The sequence below is a fragment of the Pteronotus mesoamericanus genome, unplaced genomic scaffold (assembly GCF_021234165.1).
Source record: "Pteronotus mesoamericanus isolate MK-2021 breed Mesoamerican mustached bat unplaced genomic scaffold, CSHL_Meso_final scaffold_85, whole genome shotgun sequence".
NCBI classification, from domain to species: Eukaryota; Metazoa; Chordata; class Mammalia; order Chiroptera; family Mormoopidae; genus Pteronotus; species Pteronotus mesoamericanus.
The window spans coordinates 6,157,735-6,179,533 of record NW_026555329.1 but is presented as its reverse complement, the minus strand read 5'-3'; the positions used below and the strand labels follow the sequence as shown (position 1 = coordinate 6,179,533).

General features: G+C 39.3%; 1 protein-coding gene across 2 annotated transcripts in view; it reads left to right on the top strand.

The window, feature by feature from the left end:
- Window positions 1-21,799, top strand: part of DNAH11 (dynein axonemal heavy chain 11) — a 251,134-nt gene that overhangs the window by 90,405 nt on the left and 138,930 nt on the right. For both annotated transcript variants that reach the window (XM_054564603.1, XM_054564601.1), the window contains exons 33-42: window positions 2,069-2,225; window positions 2,340-2,485; window positions 5,303-5,419; window positions 9,713-9,851; window positions 13,012-13,104; window positions 14,574-14,768; window positions 16,026-16,103; window positions 18,190-18,322; window positions 20,370-20,497; window positions 21,498-21,646. In XM_054564603.1, coding sequence (XP_054420578.1) covers window positions 2,069-2,225; window positions 2,340-2,485; window positions 5,303-5,419; window positions 9,713-9,851; window positions 13,012-13,104; window positions 14,574-14,768; window positions 16,026-16,103; window positions 18,190-18,322; window positions 20,370-20,497; window positions 21,498-21,646 — 1,335 coding nt within the window. The remainder of the gene's footprint in view (window positions 1-2,068; window positions 2,226-2,339; window positions 2,486-5,302; window positions 5,420-9,712; window positions 9,852-13,011; window positions 13,105-14,573; window positions 14,769-16,025; window positions 16,104-18,189; window positions 18,323-20,369; window positions 20,498-21,497; window positions 21,647-21,799) is intronic.

Genomic DNA, 21,799 nt, shown 5'->3' with positions numbered 1-21,799 from the left:
ATCACTTGAGAATAGTCAAAACTGCAGGTGTTAAGGGTCTACTGTGTCTATGTGATGTTAACAGGAGAAAAGTGCAAGAGACATTTTAAAGTTTACCAGTATGTGAGGACTAATAGTTTATTTAATTTTCTAATTAAAAAATCACTACACGCTTTATTTGGAAGATGAAAGATGAATGTTCCTTTTGATAGTATTAATAATGTTGCCTATACTCTTCTCAGTGTGTCTCCGTTGGTTGGGCATCAGTCTGAAAAGTGGAAGGTCACCAGTTCAAATGTGGGTCAGTACACATGCGTGGGTTGCAGGTTGGGTCCCTGGTTGGGGCATGTATGAGAGGCAACTGGTTGATGTTTCTCTGGCACATTGATGTGTCTCTCCCTCTCTCTCTACTCCCTTACGCTCTCTCTAAAAATGAATAAATAAAAGCTTTAAAAAAAATAGTGCTATATGGTGTTCACATTGTGTAGTGTGTACATTTCTTTCGCACTTCATTCCTGTTGATCATTTATGAATTATTTACATTAACACAATGACATCTTTCGAGCAGTTTCATTCCATCTCATTTGATGCTGACCATTCCTTTGTGTGGTAGGCTGGGCAGATAACATGCCTCCTCACATACATGGGCAAGTGCCGAGACTTGGGTCACTAACCAGCTTGTCACTGAGAGACTTGAGTTGGAACATGGGTGGATTAGCTAGGAAGGTGCAGGCTAATCTGCTGTTACAGAGAACCCCAAAATATAATGGCTTCAATAACGCAGAAGCTAATGTCTTAGTTGTGTAACAGTCCAGAAGGGAGTGGTCCCAGAAAAGGAGGTGTTTTCCTAGGATTTGCACACATCATTTTGGCACATGGCACATGGCACATGGTTGGAGCTTGGTCAGTCCTGGCTGGAAGGGAGGTAAGGAAATGTCACCTGTACCATACAAGTGGCCATATATCCAGTCAAAACTTGGAACCCCAGGAAAAGTTATTAGAGGGTAGCCTCTACTACAAAAAGGTCTATAATTCCTAGTCCAGGGGGCTTTCCATTCTATATTCAATATAAAACACACTTAAACAGGTGATGGCCATAAAATATAGAAACTCTTTTCATTTTCATGTATAATTGTTTCTATTTGTATAGTACTTTGAATCTTTCAAGGTATTTACCTTCAGCTTTCTTAAAATCTTCCTACAATAAACCTTATTTTATGGAGGAGAAAACTGAAGCATGTGGATATTAAAAAAAAAAAAGAGAGAGATTATCTGCTTATTGGTGAAGTAGACACTAGTCCTTGGTCCTCTGACCTGTCTGTGTATGTCTTTCCACTAGATCTGCTGTCTGTACTAAGACACAGATGACTTCTAAATCAGCAGAAGCCCCATTACGGCACTTGCTATCTGTTGGTTTTTCCTCCTTTTACAAATATTAAATTCTGTATTTGCATAATTTTTCTCAGTCTAAGAAACACTGAGTCTTTCCTGAAAAAAAAATATTATAATCTAAATGTGAGTAGCAACACATTCAAAGTGAATTGGAAAATACATTTTAATATAATAAATTGTGGCTTTGTGTATTTGCTTTCTACTTTGAAACAGGTATATATTACTTGCAGCCTGTGTATATATTTACATATCTCATCTCAGGGTAGTTATTAGGTGGCAGTTTAATGAAGTAAATGTTTAATTTTTCATCATTCAAGATTTCTATATTTGTTTTATAAGCAATAGTTTTAGATGTTGCCTGCCATATTAATAGTATCTTTACCTAGAAATAGCAGAAATTCTGTAGCATTGCAAATCGAGTGTTATTTGTATTCAAACACACAGCTCTTAGGAAATGAGACAAACAAATAAAGCAATACATTTTTCTCATTGTTAAACAACCAGCCTAAAAATAACTTGAATATGAAACATCATTGACTCTCATTATTGCCACGAACAAATCAAAGGTATATCAATATTTTCGGCGACTACCACATTCTAGATGTTGACTTCTTAAACTTTAAAACAAATTGGATTGCCCTTCATGTTGTCTGGAAAGCTCATGTTAGACTGTAATATGTGTTTTCTGTTCTTAAAGGTGTTACATTACTCTCACTCAGTCACTCCGCCTAACCATGAGTGGGGCTCCAGCTGGCCCAGCTGGTACCGGGAAAACTGAAACCACCAAAGATCTTGGACGTGCCCTTGGCATGATGGTTTATGTGTTCAACTGTTCAGAGCAAATGGACTACAAAGTAAGTTAGTGATAGGGTCGTGTATCCTAACAACGTTGCTCCTGATTTGAAATGATTGGAAATACCTTCCGTCCCCCTTCTGTTAAATTCTGCATGCCTCGCTCCATCCTTCAGTCCATAGGAAACATCTATAAGGGTTTGGTGCAGACGGGAGCCTGGGGCTGCTTCGATGAGTTCAATCGGATTTCTGTGGAAGTTCTGTCCGTGGTGGCAGTGCAAGTGAAAATGATCCACGACGCCATCAGAAACAGGAAAAAGAGGTGAGTGGCATTGGCTTTTTTCCCTGTTGTTACAAATAGAAAGAGTAACATGGAAAAATGCAGGAAACTCCACGCTCACAGTCTCTGCTGCTTCTCCCTGTCTCATGAAATGGATACAGTAAGAGAGACTGGTTAATTTTGAATAATTATTTAGAATAACCTCCCATATTTTAATTACTGGTTTTTAAGTGTCAAATACAACCAAGGTGTATTATGTTATTTTTAATCACTTAAAAAATAAACACCCTCTACGGTGCTAAATCAGTGATCGATTCTCTATCCTGCTCTTCCTTGGCCTTCTGGCAGCATTTGACATGGCTGGTCCCCCGCTTCTGGGGACACACTCTCTTCACAGGGATTCTAGGATGCCAGACCTGGGCAGTTTTCTCCTACCCTCCGTGCTGTCACTTCTCCTCTATGAAACGAGGAAAAGTATACTACCCCACCTTATCGATTACCACGATGCTTACATATAAAGCAATTGGACAAAAGCGCCACATCTGTGTTAGCTAATTCTTAATATGTATTATTATTTCCTGACCTGTTAATTTGGGAGGCCAGAGGCCTCAATCTTCAGACTTCTCTTTCTCTTTTTATACTTCTTCCCCTGCCGATGTCATCTGGTCACGTGGCCTTCAGTACCATCCGCACGCTGCTGGCTGGCTGCCAGCCGCCCAGGTCTCCTTCCTCCAATACCCGGACCTGCATAGGCAATGTCTGTTGGGGCACCTCTGGATGCCACTTGTCTCATGGTCCTCTCACCTCCAAGTCAGAATTCTGGTCTTCCCTCCAACACCTTATTTGTTAGTTGTCTCATCCCCGTAGATTATAACCCCACCTTCTTCCAGTTCCAAATATATCCAGAACCTAACCACTTCCCAGCATGATGCCACACTCCAAAAGATACACGTTGACAGGGTTCGATGGCATAATTGGGGAAATAAGTATTAGAGTACACAGTTGTGGTTTTCGTTGTGACATTTTTGATACAGTTAATAACATAAAGCTCATTTATCTGGCCTACCCATTTATCTCCCATTTATTAGGGTCTTTTGCTCAGCTAGTAGGGACATTTCAATCTCCCTGTCAGGGAAAGATTATTTAGCTGCTGGAAACTGTGAACCTATTGGAGGAGTTTCTAATTATTATCATAATTTATAGCTGCATATTTCCACCTTCTAGAAAACCTCCCAGTCCCCCCACCACATGGCTCTGGTATACCAGGTAGCTGCTACCTTACTTGCCCTACTCTAATGCCGTGTTTGAGAAGTTAGATTCTTTCCTCTTTCATCCTCAGATGTACTCAATGGAGCTTTTAGTCAAAATCTTATTATCTGATATAACCCAGATGCCATTTGGAGCTCTTTTCTTATGGAGATTTATATAACTGATCCAGGATTTCTAAAAACTCCCTACCATAGCTCTTGATAGTCCCCTGTGTCTCCTTGTCACATACCTGAGTTGTACCTGTTCATCTTCACGCTAGGCTAACCCATATGGAGATGGCTGGCTCCCTTACAATTTCATTAAATTCTGTTTACATTTGAGGATTTAAGAGTTGGGACCATGCCTTAATCATGAAGCCTTCCAGCACCCTGCTGACTGCACCCACTCAAGGTCCCTCCCTTTGACCTGGGATTAGTTCTCTGTGACCAATGGGAACATGGTCCGTTTCCTGCTCCAATAGCCCGCGCTCCCAGCCTGTCAGCCTGATGTTCTAGGAATGCAGATTTCTCCATTCTTACCTTGACTATCCAAAATCCACCTTCTCCTGACCATCTAGTACCTAAGAAGCTCATAGCCTAAACATTGTGGCTCTTTTCCCTCCTCATCCTGTGATGTAGGCCCAGCTCCTGAACTCCCCTGCCCTCCCCCTTCTCCACAAGAAAAAGCCTTATACTCTGTCTCATTTGCCTCATGTGAAAGTTTCCTTCTACTTATCCTTCAGTTTGACTCCTACAGCCCATTACCCGTCCATTGCCCTGGCCATCAAAATCCCAACTGGGCCCTTGGGGGTCTTGTTGGAAACCTTTCCCCCTGCTTCCCCACTGCCTTCAAGTGATGATAATAGCAGTAGTCAGAGCGAAAATCTGTTGAGTATTCACCATGTTCTAGGCATTGTACTCTTAGCCATTTATATACATAATCTCTTTTAATCCTCATATAATCCAATAAAGTGGGTGATATTATTATCCCTCTTTAATTAGACGAGGGAATTGGAACCTGCCTAAAGTGACGTAGCTGGTCTCCGAATGCCCACAGCCTGGCTCCGGAGCTGGTGCTTATAGCCTGTGCTCTGTTCCACCCCTCGCTGGCTGTCAATGGGTATTAGCTGAATAGTGGGAGGGAGGGAGGAGGAAGGGAAGAAAGGAAGGAAAAGAGGGGGAGGGAGGACAGGAAATAGACAAAATAAAGGCTGAACATGAAGTTCCTTCCTTCTCTTAGCACAGCGTCTTCTATCTGTGCAGTATCTCATTCAAAGAATCGCAGCCCTCATTTGAAGGCAAAAACGACACCACCTTTGATGGATGGTTAAAGTAGCTAAGTCCTCGTTTTTACATCCTAGTATCTTATGGCTTTGCTACAATATAAAAGGACACTTCCCATATTTGTAATTCCTTTGGGGAAATGGAGTGAATTGTTAATAAACATGCTTCAGCGCATACTCAAAATATATATGCTGATGAATTTTAAAGAAAATTACACAGAATAAACAGCTTCCTAATAGTGTTCGCATTTGTCAGTGGTTTGCATTTGTCACTGTGCATTCATATTCAGTGAACACGTTTAATTTCATCAACATTCTTCTTATGGTAGATTTGTATTTCTTGGGGAAGCTATCACACTGAAGCCATCAGTTGGAATATTTATAACCATGAACCCAGGATATGCTGGTCGGACCGAATTACCGGAAAATCTCAAAGCTCTTTTCAGGCAAGTGCCTCGCTTTGCGGTTTAGCATCTGGAGCTCTCATGCCACCTAACGTTGCTAGTTTGCACTGTTAAATGATTTGTTCTTACTTGAGAATTCCTGTAAAAAGCCCCTTATTCTTTCTTAGGGATTACGTTATGGAGAGAACTTTCAACATGATAAATTACTTCTTTTGAAATACAAAACCAGACTCAGATTCATTAGTTAAAGGTCATGTGGTATTTTTGAACATTTAATACTAGCTTGTTTGTAATGATATTTTTATTATAATTTCCACAAATTATAAAATATTTTGAAAACACAGAAAAGACTAAAGAGAAACTTACAACTTTCCTACCTAGAAATAATGATTGTTATATCTTTTACTAGTCTCTTTTGTAATTTCTGTTTTATGGAGTAAAGATAGTAGGTTAGGCATAATTTTTATTTAGTTCTCATTTAACATTTTGATGCAAGTAGTTTATCATAGTATTAAATGAATATTCTTTGGAAATGCCATTTTATATAGCTACAAGATTAGTCTCTCTCATGCCTTGTTCTTAATTTTCTTAACCACTCCCAAGACATGTAGGATTTGTATTTTTCAGTTTTTTTATGATCTAAAAATAGCAGGCTATAACCATCTTTTCACATAAAGAGTTATCCTTATTTCAGATTATTACCCAGAATAGATTTCTTTATGCATAATTACTTGGTGAATGATTGAAATACCTATCGATGACCTCCTTTCCAATAATTACCAATATATACACTTACTAGCAGTCCATCAGAAAACCTGTGCTATTGCATTTGAACCAGGTATATCTAACTCATATTTTAAATCAACTTTGTTCAAGTATAATTTCATACAAAAATGCACTCATTTAAGTGTATAGTTGGCAAAAATACTACCACAACCGAGAAATGGAATACCTCTAAACCCTTGAAGTTCTCTTGTGCCCTTTGAAATTAATCTGTGCCTTTGGGTTAAATTTCATATAAATAAAACTATACAGCATGTATTCATTTGTTGCCTTCTTTCCTTAAACATTGTGGTTTTGGGGTTGTTCCAGGTTGAGTGTATCAGTAGTTTGTTCCTTTTTGTTGCCGATTAGTATTCTCTTGTATGCACATACTCAATTTGTATAACCATTCACCAGTTGATTGACATGTGGGTTGTATTGAGTGTGGGGCTATTGTGAATAAAGCTGCTATAAACCTCCATGTACAGTCTTAGTGTGAACATGTTTTTGAAAAAGATCTATGAATTGAATTACTAAATCATATGGGAATGTATGTGTGACTTAACTAAAATTTGCTAGTCTGTTTTCCAAGATGGTTGTGTCATTATGCACTTGCTCTACAGTCTTGTTAAAACTTGGTATTGTCAGTATTTTTGGTTTTAGCCAATCTAATAGATACGTAGTGGTTTGCCGTTGTGGGCTCTGCTTGCATTTCATTGATGGCTAATGACATTGAACATCTTTTCATGTAACTTATTAGCCATTCCCATACCATCTTTTCTGAACTTCTGTGTTCTGGGTACAATTTCTTTATTAAATACATATATTGCAAATGTCTTTCTCTCAATATGTGACTTGAATTTTCATTTTCTGAATGGCATTCATCAAAGCTAGAAGTTTTAACTTTGAGGGAATACAACTTACTCGTTTGTTTTGTTTTTTTCTAGCCCAGTTAAGAACATTTGATTAGCCCCAAGTTGCAAAAACTTTCAACTGTGTGTTTTTCTAGAAGGTCTGTTTTATAGTTTTCATTTTTCTGTTAATGTGCTGAACTATATTGATTTTTCAAATGCTCAACAATTCAATATTGCATTGCTAGGATCAACTTAACTTGGTTAGGAGATATTATTTTTATATATATTGATAGAGTCATTACGCTACTATTTTGTTAAAGATTTTTAAATCTGTGCCATGAGGGATATTGGTGTGCAGTGTCTTTTCCTGTAATGTCTTAATCTGGTTTGGACATCACAGTAATGATAATCTCATGAAATGAGTTGGCAAATGTTCCCTTCTCTCTTTGTTAAGAGTTTTTACAGGATTGGTATTATTTACCCCTTACTTATTTGATAGACTTAACAGTGAAGGCATCTGGACCTAGGTTTTTCTTTGTGGGAAGCTTTTTAGTGATGAATTCAATTTCTTTAATAGATATGGAATTATTCAGGTTTTTTACTAGATTGTTGAATTTATTGGCATTAATATAGTCATATTTCCTTATTGTCTGTAGTGATGTTTTAAAGTCCATGTCTGAGGTGGGTAATTTCTGTTTTTTCATTCTTTTTTTCCTTGATGAGCTAGAGACGTGCGTCTCAGTTTTATTTTTTAGGAATTCTTTAGTATTCACAATATGTATTTTTATTCATAGTCTGCCTTCAAAATAATATATTGTAATATAAGAACATCTGTAGTTTTTAGTGTGATTTCTTTCAAGCCTTTTAAGCTTAAAATTTGCTTGTTTATTCATCTAAATATTTCACATGTATTTTCTTCTAAGTTTTATAGTATTATTTTTAAATGTACTTCATCTATTAAAGACTTGTTTTGGTAAGTAACATGATATGAGTATTTAAACAGTTACTTTCCCTAATAGTCACTTATTCAAGCATGCATTATTGAATGCTTTCCTTTCCTTATATAGCAACTTTCTTTAGCATAGCAATTTTATAATGTTTGCCTTTCTTGAAAAAAAAATTCTAGAGAATAACTAGTCTAGAAATAAATGTAGTAATTATAGAACATTTTCACTGGAAAACTGTATATCTTTCCATTAATTTTACATTTGTAACCCAATTCACCTCACACATGTTTTCACTTGGGTCTTACAATTAGGATTTTTTGGAAAGTTTTCATAAATCTAATTTGATGAAGGGCAGCATCATTTATGTTGGGTGAACATACTTGTATCAGCAAAGTCTGAAGGACCGTTTGGATGAAGACAGTAGTACTCAACGACGGGCAAGCAGTACTTAGGTGTGAGCCTTGAGAGCGTTGTGATTCCACCACTTACCCACCCTGCTGCCCGGGCACGTGCTCTTACCTCTCAGAACCTTAGTGTGCACCTCTGCGAAACGCAGAGAAGAAGAGCAGCCACCTCATCGAGTGGGGAGAATTAAGTGAGTGTGCGCAAAAAGCTTTCAGCCTCCTATTTGGCATGAAGAAAGTGCTCAGTAAATATTAGTTGTCACTATTAATGCAAGCATCAATTAAGCAAATTTGCTAGCTTTTCCTCTCCCTTCTTTGTTCTTCATCTTCACTACTCCTGTCATATGATAAAGAGTAAAAAATGTGAGAAAATTGTGGGGCCCGCTTAGATAAAAGTATGTACTCAATAACAAATGTGTCTTCAATCATGTGTATGTACTCAGTGACATGTATGTACTCAATAACATGGATCCACAGGGACTCTAGGAAATGCTTAGGATGAAAAATTAGACATGTATGAAGTAGACTATAATCGTATTTACAACAACAGGTGGATAAATGTTTGGAATGTATACTTTAAGGAATCAAAGATAATGAAGTTATTTATTTATTTACCTGACTCCTTCTTTGCACTTTATTTGAGTGGAATTTTATCAAGCATTGCTGTTAATAGCAATTTTCTTTGGGGAGGACTTACAGAAGTTCCCCTCCAAAAGGAAGGGTATTTGAAAGCTGTATTTTTATAAATTTTCATCTTACACAAATCTGTAAGCGCGACTCAGACAGTGGTGGACCAGAGATGGCTCATGTGAGTGTAAAGGAGCTAATAGACAAATTTTCATGAATTTTTCAAGGCATGATGTTTAATACAGTTGCTAATGAAAACTAAATTATATAAACTTTTGATTAAATAAATTGTATTACAAAGGTGATAAATACTAAAAACTCATCCCTTCATAATTCAATTACTCTACTTTATGAATATTTATACCCTTAAGACTATTGATGTCTCTTGTGCCTGTATGGTGGTGTGTTGCCAGGCAGCTCTTCCCGGCTCCACATTTAGCGATGTCATGTTGGCAGGTAGAAATCAGTTGGTAGGTGGAAGAATTTATTCCACGCGAATGAGCAAACACACCTATGCTTCTGCCATTTGCAGACTTTCCATCGTTTCCTATGTTTCCCGTAACTGATAGACTTTTTTTTTAATTGAAGAGAAGGGTCTCGTTAGCAGTGACTGACAGAGGTGATTGTGATGACCTGCTTGGGAATGGTTAGAATGTTGGTACAAATTAATCACTTGATTTCAGCAATTTGTACTTAATACTTTATTGCATTTTAAAACTAAATTTAATGTTTACTTTACAGACCCTGTGCCATGGTGGCCCCTGACATTGAGCTAATCTGTGAAATCATGCTAGTTGCAGAAGGCTTTGTGGACGCACGCTCATTAGCCCGGAAGTTCATCGCGCTGTACACGCTCTGCAGAGAGCTCCTCTCCAAGCAGGTGACAGTCTTGGGTTACTTTCTCTGGGTCTTTACATCCCATTAAAACAGCTTTTGAAATACAGGAGCTGGCTAATTTCTCTCTCAAATTACACTTAGACGTTTAGAAGTATGTTTATATTTTCCATAACATTTTGAAAAGTCTGTATTTTACAATTCTTTTTTTTTTTCTGGAAATGAACTTGAGAATTTTTAAGTTTCATGTTTAATTTGTACTTACTAGTTTTTGTTGATGAGCTATGTGATTTTGTTTAAACTTGACCAATATTATAATTATAAATGGAGTTTTATGGTGCTTCCCTTTCTTGGTAAGAATATTATTCTCTAGTGAGAGAAGGTGAGAGTGTCCATGAGAGTCAGGTAAACCTGATTTTCTGGAGAATACCTTAAGAAATGTTAAATTGAAATTCCTCATTTGTTGGTAATCCATCATTTGAAAGTAGAGTTTGCTTTTTTTCTTTTTTAACTTTTGCTCTACAATTTCCTGGTGCCTAAATTGGGTCAGACTTAACTATTTTCTATTCACTAGTCATTAGCTCCTTGCAGTTTCGTTTAAGTTGCTGATACGCCACAAAAGTTACACATGTATCAGCATTATTATTTTTTAACTCAGCTTTTTGGCCACCTTTGACTTTGGTCCTTTGACCTTCCTGATGACATTATTTTGCAGCTGTTCCAGGAAGAAAGTATTAAAACACCACAGTTACAACCACACAGATACCTGTACTGCCAAAAGCACTCATTTTTATAAATTACTTATTACTGGGAGGAAATTTGGGATCTGAGAGAGAAATACATATTGTCATTTTAATAATTGTGGTTTTATATTCGGGGGGGGCAAGTCATATTAAATTTAATAGTATGAAAAAATGTTTATGACAATGTTATATGCAAAAAACACCAACATACCAGACTATAGATGTGATCTACAATTTACATGTATTTTATATTATACTGTGTGTTTCATATACATATAAAATAACTGGAAACTATTTGTGATTTTTAACATTTGTCTCTGGATAGTAAGGTTGAGGCGTTTTTTTTTTTATTTTTCTCCTTATCCTTGTTGGTAGTATCTTTTTGTTCAGTGAGCACATGTTAATTTTATAATGGGAAAAAGTCAGAAGAAAAAAATGTCATTGACCTCAGGAAACATGGAGTTGCAACTATGTTTGTTTCCAGTAGTAATATCTAAATATTTAGTGAGCATCTACTGTATCCAAGTAATATGTTTATTTTTAACAGTGATCAAGGGGATAAGACTCATTAAAAAATGAAACAAACATTTGAATTTATAACTTCAAAGAATTTACTTATATGACTCAGTTAACATGAAATAGAAATTGGAATACAATGGAGGGTGAAAAGATTATATAGTTTCTAGAAAGAAAGGAACCAATATTTACTGATTAGAAACCATGTGTTATCTTCTAAAATCTTTACAAGAAGTCTGAATTTGGTATTATTTGCTCCATTTTTACTGAAGAGGAAATGGAATAAAGTAACCTGTCCAGAGTCCATAGCTAACATGTGGTGGGAACAGGGTTTGAATTTAGTTCTTTCAAATCCTTTCTAGGACCCCTATAGCCAATTACAAGAGGAGGACTTTGCGGGGGAAGGTAGAACAGGCAAGGAAAGAGATCCCCAACTCAGAGAAATGTCGTGGATGAGACAAGGGGGGCAAAGCTGGCCAGGACAGAACTGCTGAGTTAGGAACACAGTTCCCTGATAATTTTCTAAGCTGTAGGGATGGATTGGAAAAGAATCAGTGGACATTTTTTACCAAAATAATGACATAATGACAATGGTGAAGATGATGTTAGCAGTCCTTTGCAATGTTTAAATGTTGTAAGTCACCAAATCTTCTTACATCTATGTCCAGAATTTCTTCTATATCCTCTTCGTTAATACTGGTACTTCAGTGACTTAGCCCCTTGGCCCCTTTAGCCCAATCTCCCTGGCCTCCAAAGTCAGGTTCTTCCCCCTCTGGGTCCCCCCTCAAGCCTCAGTCGGCTTCTGCGTCAGTGGCTTTCAAGTGATTTTCACCACAACCCACAGTAAAAATACTCTTTCGGTTGAGGCTCGGTATGCACACATGTACACATAACTGACACACAAATTTTCACCCAACACTTCTTACCATTGTTATTTGCGAGGCACTCTAGTATTCTTTATTCCTTTCAGTTTTGTTTTATTACCAACAAAAATGATGGTCAAGACCCACTAAATAGACTTTGTTATCCACTCATGGACTGAAGGGCATATTTTTATAAGTGTATATATCATTTCACTGGCTCCAAAGCATTAACTCATTTTACTTGACAACAACCTTGTAGAGTGGGTAAATACTTTTATCTGCCTTTCTATGGATGGCGATTGGGCTTAGAGAGGTTGAGTTTCCCACAGGCACAGCCTAGAGACACTTGAGAGCAGTGTTGTTACTATGTGGATTGCCACGGGGGGAGGGTGGGGGAGAATGGCAGAGAGAAGGCTGGTTATGTGTAATCAATCAATTAATCCCACTACGTTTACTGAGCACTTGCCGTGTGCAGGGCACCTAGAGGGCAAAAGCAAATAAGATAGGGGCTTTGTTCTCCAAGAGCTCAGAGCCTGTGAGAGGAACCTTCCTTGGGGGTGATGGGGAAGGCTCAAAAGGGTTCTGGTTTACAACTGAATTTACTTGAATCTGGCTTTGGCTGTTAGTGCCAGCATCAGGGCTGGGGCCGTGGAGGGAGGGAGAGGGAGAGTTAGCAGGGCAACTCGAGACATGGGCCTGAGGAGGGGGGAACAGCAAGGCTCTGCGTACAGCCGGAGACATGTCCTTGTGGATGGAGGTGAAAACATGGAGGTGGTTGAACTCCTGAGTTAGCAGGTCTATTGAGAGAGAAGAGCAAGGGAGGTGGGTGAAGCCTCAGGCAAAAGCTGCAATGAAATGCTGTGGGAAGAAGAAATTTGCTGACAAAGGCAGAGAATCAGGTGAAAGAAACCAGGAGAAGCTGAAGGGAGATGATTGTCACAGTTTCAAAGAGGAGAGGGAAATATGACTTTGCATCATCAAAGCATGTATTTATCTGAGCTCTTAGCTTCAGCTTTTACTTCTGGAATGAGAATCATTTCCTCACATAATTTTTTATGAAATTTTACCTGTGTTTTGATTTTAGGATCATTATGACTGGGGACTTCGTGCTGTTAAATCCGTCTTGGTTGTAGCTGGCTCCCTGAAACGAGGAGATAAAAATAGACCTGAAGATCAGGTAATGCAATACTAATGTGATTTTGTTGAGTGAGTAGCTAAACAGCTTCACACAAATCAAAGTGTGTACCTGGACGGTGGGTCATGCATAGCCCGACCTTTAAAAACATAGCATCTATTATTAATGTAGGATATTTCAAGCCCTGGCATTTCTTATGTTATAAAAGATCACAAGTATTCTTGAGTAAAAGGATTGAGTGTAGGAAAGAAAATGTGATTTTATAAGAGCCTTTGAAATGTCAGCTACAAACAATATTTTGGCGGTCATAATCAAATAGTTCAGTAATTGCTGTTTGATTTCTTCTGAGGAACATTTAGAAAATTTGATTCATCCTGGGGTATTAATCCTGAAAAAGTCATTGAAGACATGATCTAATGTAAGAAAGTATGTCCATTTCATAGGATGTAAGATGGACGTGAATCATGGAACAGGCAGATTGGTCACCCGACCCCAGTGAAATGCTTTGTTGGTTATTCAGATCTGCTAGGGAATTGTCCCTCCTAGCAAGAAAAAAATAGCAGCAGCATGTCTATTTTTCTGTATTAAATAAGCAGTGAGAGTAATGGACATACAGCGCTATGTATACATGCAGTATGGCTTGAGAAGTTGAAAAAAATAGATCCATCTCCCGAGTTTCTTTGTGTGTGAAGAGATATTTATTATGTGATTTTCTACATTCATTTTTTTAATCTGTGCCTGCGGACGTTTTTTCATTTCTCTTAGAGAGAGAGGAAGTGGAGGGAGAGAGAGAAACATTGATGTGAGACAGAAACATCAACTCGGTTGCCTTCTTGTATGCACCCTGACAGGATTGATCCCAAAACCTGGGTATGTGCCCTGACCAGGAATCAAATCTGTGACCTTTTGGTCTACGGGATGATGCTCCAACCAACTGAGCCGCACTGGCCAGAGCTCTACATTCTTTTTTTCAGTCTCTGTCTTCCTCTCAGTTACAATTCATGAGGGGGTCAGGATTTTCCTGCATTGATTTTCTCTTCTGCTATGTTGTTGTTGCTGTTACACACTTACGTCTTTCTGTACAAGCCATCCTTATGTTCAAGTTACTGCTTTGAACACCTCAAGGCCTTTTTGATACTCTGAGATCCTTGGAGTAGTTTGAACAAAATGATCCGGTGGCCTTGGTGAATTTATGCCCTGGAGTTTGAGGATGAAGAAGAGAAGGGCCCAGACCCTTTCCCAAGCTCAGAGCAGGTCATTGGCAGGGATGGGACAGAACCTCCTTGATGGCTTTAGTCTGCAGCTGTCCATGGCATCAGCAGAGTCTTCTCATGTTCTGACACGTGAGCTTGCAAGCATTTAACCTCCCGGAGGGCACAGTGCCATTCTGATAAAGAACAATATCAACTCTCATGCTTTATATATGAGAATTAAAACATCTTTAACTACTTAGGTGTTTGTTAAACATTGTATTGGCTTTTTTAAAAAGTAAAGTGTGTTCTGTTCTCTAGGTACTCATGAGAGCATTAAGGGACTTCAATATGCCTAAAATAGTGACTGATGACATCCCTGTGTTTCTGGGCCTGGTGGGCGACCTGTTCCCAGCCCTGGACGTGCCCCGCCGGAGGGCGCCGCACTTCGAGCAGATGGTCAGGCAGTCTGCCCTGGAGCTCCGCCTGCAGCCCGAGGAGAGCTTCGTCCTCAAGGTAAAGGGACCATTCACTTGTCATGGCAGCCCTTGGGATGTGCAGCGATAATACTGTAGTTAATGTCACTGAACAAGACTTCAGCTTACATATGACACTAACCTTAATATGGTCTTAACATGTGCAGGGGTGTCCAACCTTTTGGCGTCTCTGGGCCACAGTGGTAGAGGAAGAGTTGTCTTGGATCACACATTGAATACATTGCAACATGTAATCGCACACACAAAAAATCTCATAATGTTTTAACTAAATTTATGATTTTGTGTTGAGTAGCATTCATAGCCATCCTGGGCCGCATGTGGCCCATGAGCCACCGGTTGGATACCCTGAAGCATTCTAATATGGCAATCTTTACTAAGGTAAATATAGTTTGTCACACCAGTCTGTGAGAAGGTAAAAACACAAAGATGATCAAGTCATGTGTTTAAATGTAAGCATACTTTTTTTTTCAATGAATGTGTTTTGTTTTTTTTTAATTTTTTATTGTTATTCTATTATAGTTTTCCTATTATCCTCCCTTTAAACATACTTTTCATTAGTTTAACTTCTGGGTGGTATGCACCCAAAATTACTTTAATTAATTTTGCTCTTTTCTCTCCAGTTTAAAAAAAAGGAAGTGAAATTATTAGTACATGCTTTAATGGGGAGAAATATCTATGTGTATGACATCACCTGACTTATTAAAGGCTCGCGTATATGGGTGCTTGTGTGGCAATGGCATGGATGTTAAAATACACGCAGAGCATCTGTTTTAGATATTTTAGAGGACACCGGTCATTCCTCAGATGCAGATGGCGATGGGCCATGCACTGATCTTGTTCGGTACTTGGTGAAGCCGCTGGCTTTGTTAGCAGTCCCTGCCAGGGACCCAGCACTACTGTATTCACTTTTGCCTGTGACAGTGACTCACCGAGTGAGGGGCTGTCGCCGTTCTCACTCCTGTGTTCCACGCGGGGACATCCAGGAGGAACTGCCCTTTGTCCTTGCCATCCGCTTTAAGGACTACAGAGTGGACTAGAGTGGGTTTACAGTTGTTTGTATGGAAAGTCATGCAACAATTAATACAAATAATACAAGAATAAACTCTGTGTTTTGCATACTCACCACTATAAACCTACCTTTGCCCCACCCTGTGTATGTCAGTGGGGGCTGCCTTGGATTGTAAGGAAAGAACTGGGCAAAATGGGGAGTGTGTTTTGTTTTCTGTTAACCACAAACTCATTAAAAGAAACCAGTGACTGGCTGTTTGGTCTGCAGGTTGTTCAGCTTGAGGAACTGCTGGCCGTGCGGCACTCTGTCTTTGTGGTTGGAAATGCAGGCACAGGAAAGAGTCAGGTACAGTAAACTGCTCATTAGCTTTCAGCATTAGCAAGAACAGGCTTTGGGGGCGGGGAGGAGAGCTACTTTCAGTTCTATTTAAGAGTTCCCATCAGTGAAGTCCACCATAATTTTGAGTTAGAATCTGAGACTCTAATATTGTTCTTTGATCAATTGACACTATTTTCCTACATATTGGGGACTGGGAGAGGATAACAAATAGAACATTACGTTTAAACAGGGAGAATAAGCTGAGATGAAGGTTGGGTTTTCCACATGAGCTATTTAGCATCCTATTCATTCACTTAGATGTATGCCATCCTATTTTATGCATCTTTCAATATCATTCTGCCTGAATTCTTTTATCCAAAGTTAACATATTGGGAGACTCTAGAATAAGATACCTGGCTTACAGGGTTCAACTGGCCCTCCCTACATTTATCAAAAACTATACTTCGTTAATTTTCCATGTTATCCCAGGTTTTCCTCATATCATTAAGAAAGCCAAACATTTTCCTTCCGTGCTCTCTCAGAATATGGGCCTCCAGAAGGCCAACACAAAACCTGAAAGAAAGGAAGGCAGCACAAAACACATTCTTGAGCTACCTATCGTGTACATTACGAGGTACTTGTGAGGTACATTACGTGTGATTTACTCTGTGCAGTGATGAGATGCCATGGATATTATTATCCCCATTTTTAGTTCACTGCTGAGTTAGCCTGGTCTTACTGGCAGTCCTGGTAACATACTTATTTTTTTCGTTGGCAGACAGTGTGTGCAGAAATGCATGCATTTTAATTCAGGGTGCTTGGATGCAAACGTGTTTAGTAGCCAATGACGAAAACTAACGAGAATAGGCATATGAGGCTTCAGAGCGTGGGCGTGTAGAGAACTTGCCAGCATTTAGGTGTGAACCCAGAGTGGAGCAATTGCAGAGGGGGCCCCCTGTGAGGATCTTTCTAGTGAAAAATATAATAATCTCAGTATTAAAGTTGATAACTGAAAGATCTGTGATTATTTTGTTAGAGTAAGTTGCGGATGGGGGCCATGGTTTAGGGAAGGGAAAATTAAATTCTATAATTTTCAGTAATTTAGTGGTGTCTAAAAATGTCAGCTTGCTGTTCCTAAGGCATTCAGTTGCTTTCATCTAGTCTCCACTGATTCTGCCCTTGTCAGCCTTTGCGAAAGCTGATATATCTAGCCTACCAAAGCTCGGGGCTGTGCTGTTTAATGCCTTGTTATTCCAAAGTATTTGGCAGTTGTTTATCAGTCCTTCAAATCCCTGTGAGAAGATTGGGGTGTATTTAGATTAAGGTATCAATTAATTGGACAGACATATATTAAGCACCCATCCTGTGAATCCTTATCCTCAAGGCTTCTTTTCCTCATGATTTAGACCAGGGTTTCTCGGCCTCAGCACTGTTGACATCCTGGACCAGTTAACTCTTTGTCGTAGGGCCTGTGCATCGTAGGATGTTCAGCAGCATCGCTGGCCTCTGACCACTAGGTGCCCAGTAGCATGCCCTCTTCCCTCAAGTCAAGACAACCTGCTGTTGAGAACTATCGTTCCAGGTCATTAGCCCTCAAAGCACACCCAGACCAGCATCATAGGCATTGCCTGGGACCTGAGTAGAAATGTAATTCATCAGCCCCCAGACCTACTGAATCAGAAACTTTGTGACTGGGCCCAGCAGTCTGTATTTTAACACCCTCTGAGCAGTTCTGATGCAAGCTGAATTTTAAGCCCGATCTAAATAATACAGGCAGAGCCGATTTTAACAGCCTGAATAGGAAGGTTTACTTACATGCAGTCCTTCACTTTTGCACACGTGGTTAAAAATCTCAAATGAAAGAGTGACTTCCCCTAGTCTACATTGTTCAAGAATCAGGTGAATTGATCCTAAGGGATTACAGGATTAAATTCTTCAAGATGATGATGAAAATGTGCGCATGTAAATATTTTCTCATTCTCAATCTTAATACACAAAGACTGTCTAGGAACATATAATGAATAAGGAAAACTCTTTGAAATCTCTTGCTTTCCATTTGGCTTACATTAGTATTAATTTTCATAGCTTGTTTTTTTTCCCTTCTTCCCTTCAGATTTTGAGAACACTGAACCGAACATATGTTAACATGAAACAAAAACCCATTTGGAATGACTTAAACCCTAAAGCTGTGACAACAGATGAACTCTTTGGTTTCATACATCACGCTACCCGAGAATGGAAAGATGGCAAGTAGTATTTTTCCCCTTTTGAAGTGCTAAAAATTTCTCATTTTTATCCAGAGAAACCACGTCTCAGTTCAAGCCAATTTTAGTCATAGTTGTAGATTTACTGTTTATGTGTCGGCATTACTGGAGATACAGCAACTCAGAGCAGCATCTATAAGCCATAAATTCAAGCTAGATTTGAATAAGTGGTCTGTTTGCATTCAGCAGGTTTGCGCTCCGCGCTGTGTATCTTATCCCAGATCAGTTTTGTCAGGGCTCCGTGTCGGCCAGGAGAGAAGCCAACACGAATGGCTCAGAGAACCTTTATAAAGTACCTGATACAAGACACTGGCTGGTTCAGGCAGTCAGGATTTTAGGGACCAGGGACAAAAGTCAACGGGACATGTTTCTTGCCTTGAAAGTGTGTGCAGTCAAGCAGACCTCTCTGTTAAAATTTGCTATTCATATTTCTCATTTCATTAAATGCACTGTCTTTGCTGTCATCCTTGAGTCCTTTTCCCCTTTCACACCCCATCTTCAATTTTACAGCAAATCGTACAGGCTTTACGTTTAAAATACGTCTATTTCAGTAGTGCTCGCCTCTGCAGCTACCGCTTTAATCCATCTGGTTTCCCGGCAGTTCATTTTCTACGCAGCAGTCAGAGGGCGCTCTTCAAATCTTTACATCATCTTTACAGCCAACCTTTGTCCAAGGCCTGCACGGTTCTTACATGATTAGATCCTCCTTCCCCATGTCTGACCTCATTTCCTGTACTCTGCCCTTCACCTACTGTGTATAATCCATAAACTCTGGCCTCCTCGCTGTTCCTGAAACACGCCAAGGATCTTCCTATCACTGGGCCTTTGCGCTTGAAGTTCCCACCACCTGCAACACTAAAAATATCTGCACAGCCTCCTCCCTTACGTTGCTGAAGGATGTGGTCAAATGTCACACCAGAGGAGACTTCCTTGGTGACCCCATGTTTAGAAGCCTACCTCATCATTCTTTATTTGTGGGACAATCAAATTTTGCTCTTAGCTTTTAATCTTTTTTTAAAAAATATTTTTAAACTTATTTTTAGAGAGGGGAAGTGAGGGATAAAGAGAAGGAAACATCAGTGTGTATTTGCCTCTCAAGTGACCCCTACTGGGGACCTGGCCTGCAACTCATGCATGTGCCCTGACTGGGAATTGAACCAGTGACCCTTTGGTTTGCAGATCATTGCTCAGTCCCCTGAGCCACACCAGCCAGAGCATTAATCTTTTTTTTTTAAGGACTATGGCAGGAAGGGAATAATATCAGTTTATTATGAAAATCTGTGGAAGCTGTCAAGTGATGCTGGCTTTTTTGAATCATTGTGGCAAGTTCTTCTATATATTGTCACTTATTTTTGGACAAAATACTTCACAGAGGAAACAACATTCCACATACATGCATTAAATCATTTTTCTCACCATGGTATTATATACCCAAGTTTTGAAAAGTAACTATTAAATACACCATGTAATACACAATGCTTAGATGTGTAGTAACAGCAAAAAGGGCTATGAATTTAAAATGCTGTTGTCTACCTATCTTGTAAAGTAATGATAACTTAATGTAATGCCAATGACCTAATTTCTCCAGGAAGTGTATTGCACTTCTGAATACTTTAGCTTTAGAATTATGTCCCTTGAATGTTATTTTAGAAAAATGGAGAAAGTGAAATAAACTAATGTTTGGCCTGAAATAGACACTGAAAGTATGTGCATGAGAAAAGATAATGCCTTTATTTGGTGTAAGCTTTGAGTTTCATGTGTGTTACCTTTTATAAATTCCCACAACGTGTCCTTCAAGTAAATAAGCTACTGTCACCTTTATGGCACACGTGGGGAAGCTCCTCATGGAAGTGAAACTTGTCCTGTGGTCTGGAGCCCAGGTGTGGCTAAACACATGGCCTGCCAGAGGGAGGTAGCAAATTTATTTACTTAATAAAAAAGCTTCCAATAGAAAAATACCAATTTATTTGAGAAATAAACAGCACTCAATCCATTATATATATTAAGATTGTTTACACTTAATTTATAGGTCTCTTCTCATCCATTCTTCGAGAACAAGCAAATATTATCCATGACGGGCCAAAATGGATAGTCCTGGATGGAGATATTGATCCCATGTGGATTGAATCACTAAATACTGTCATGGATGATAACAAGGTAACTAACCTCAGAGCTGAAACTTAAACTAACACTTGGCGTGTTTTAAGTGTTTTATCTGCTTGTTGATTTTGGTCCTAGTTCTTATCCATCAGCCCGACATTCTTTATGTAGTTATTATTTTGATGAGCGGCACTTTTCCGCTAACTCTCTTCATTTCACTGTTAAAGAGTTTAAGTGAATACATTTTTCTTGCCTGTATAAATTTAACCATCTTTTTAAAAAAAGGTATGCATTCAAAAATTTAGGTCATACGCGTTTTACCATTTCCAAGAGCTCGGCGCAAATTATTACATTTTATCTTGGGTAAAGGATGGAACACTTGGATAATAAAGGACAAGTTTGGAACTAAGTAGTTCCTGTGGCTACCATTTGGGTATAAATGCATTCCTAAGCGTTTTGCCCTGGCTTACCCAGCATTCCCGGCAAATCAAAGGGCAACGGGGCAGGTCCGGGAGACACCACCTAGGCAACACCAGGCCTGTTGTTAGGGTCAGGGAAAAGAATTCAGCAATCATCATTACTGTAGAATGGCCTCAGTTACCCCCTTAAATGCACAGTCATTACCGCTTTCTTAACTAAGACATTGCTCATCATAAAGTATAGGTCTGAGATCTTTATGCTTGCATGAGTTTCTATAGGAAAATTGATAACTGTAGTATTTCGGGTTCTAAAGAAAGTTTATTTTTGTGGTATTCAGGCCTTTTCATGTAATCAACTATTAGAATAAATGCCTTATATTTAGTAATACTTACCACGGTTACTTAAAGGTTGGCATTGCTAAAGCCATGTTGGCGAGTTTGTTCCTCTGGGGTCAGTGAGCACCCCTCCGGATGAGCCGAGATCTCTGTTCGGTCTGTGCCCACTTCTAACTGGGGACAGCGAGCTCACGGCCCTTAGCACTTCTGCCCGGGGGAAGCGCTGTCGTCGTTCAGCTGAACGGGCAGCACTGCTCTGCCCCAGAATGACAGGGCCTGTCTTCTGCTGTGCTCCGGTGCAGGTGCTGACCCTGGCCAGCAACGAGCGCGTGTCCCTCTCTCCCTCCATGAGGCTGCTCTTCGAGATCCATCACTTAGCCATGGCAACCCCGGCCACCGTGTCCAGAGCTGGTGTTCTGTATGTGAACCCACAAGATTTGGGCTGGAATCCGTGAGTACTGCTTTCTTAAAAATTGTGGTTAAATGAACATAGTATTAAGTTTACCAGTTTAATCGTTTTAAAATATACAGTTTGGTGACATTAAGTACTTTCACATTGTTATACAACCATCTCCATAACATTTTTTTATCTTCCCAAGCTGAA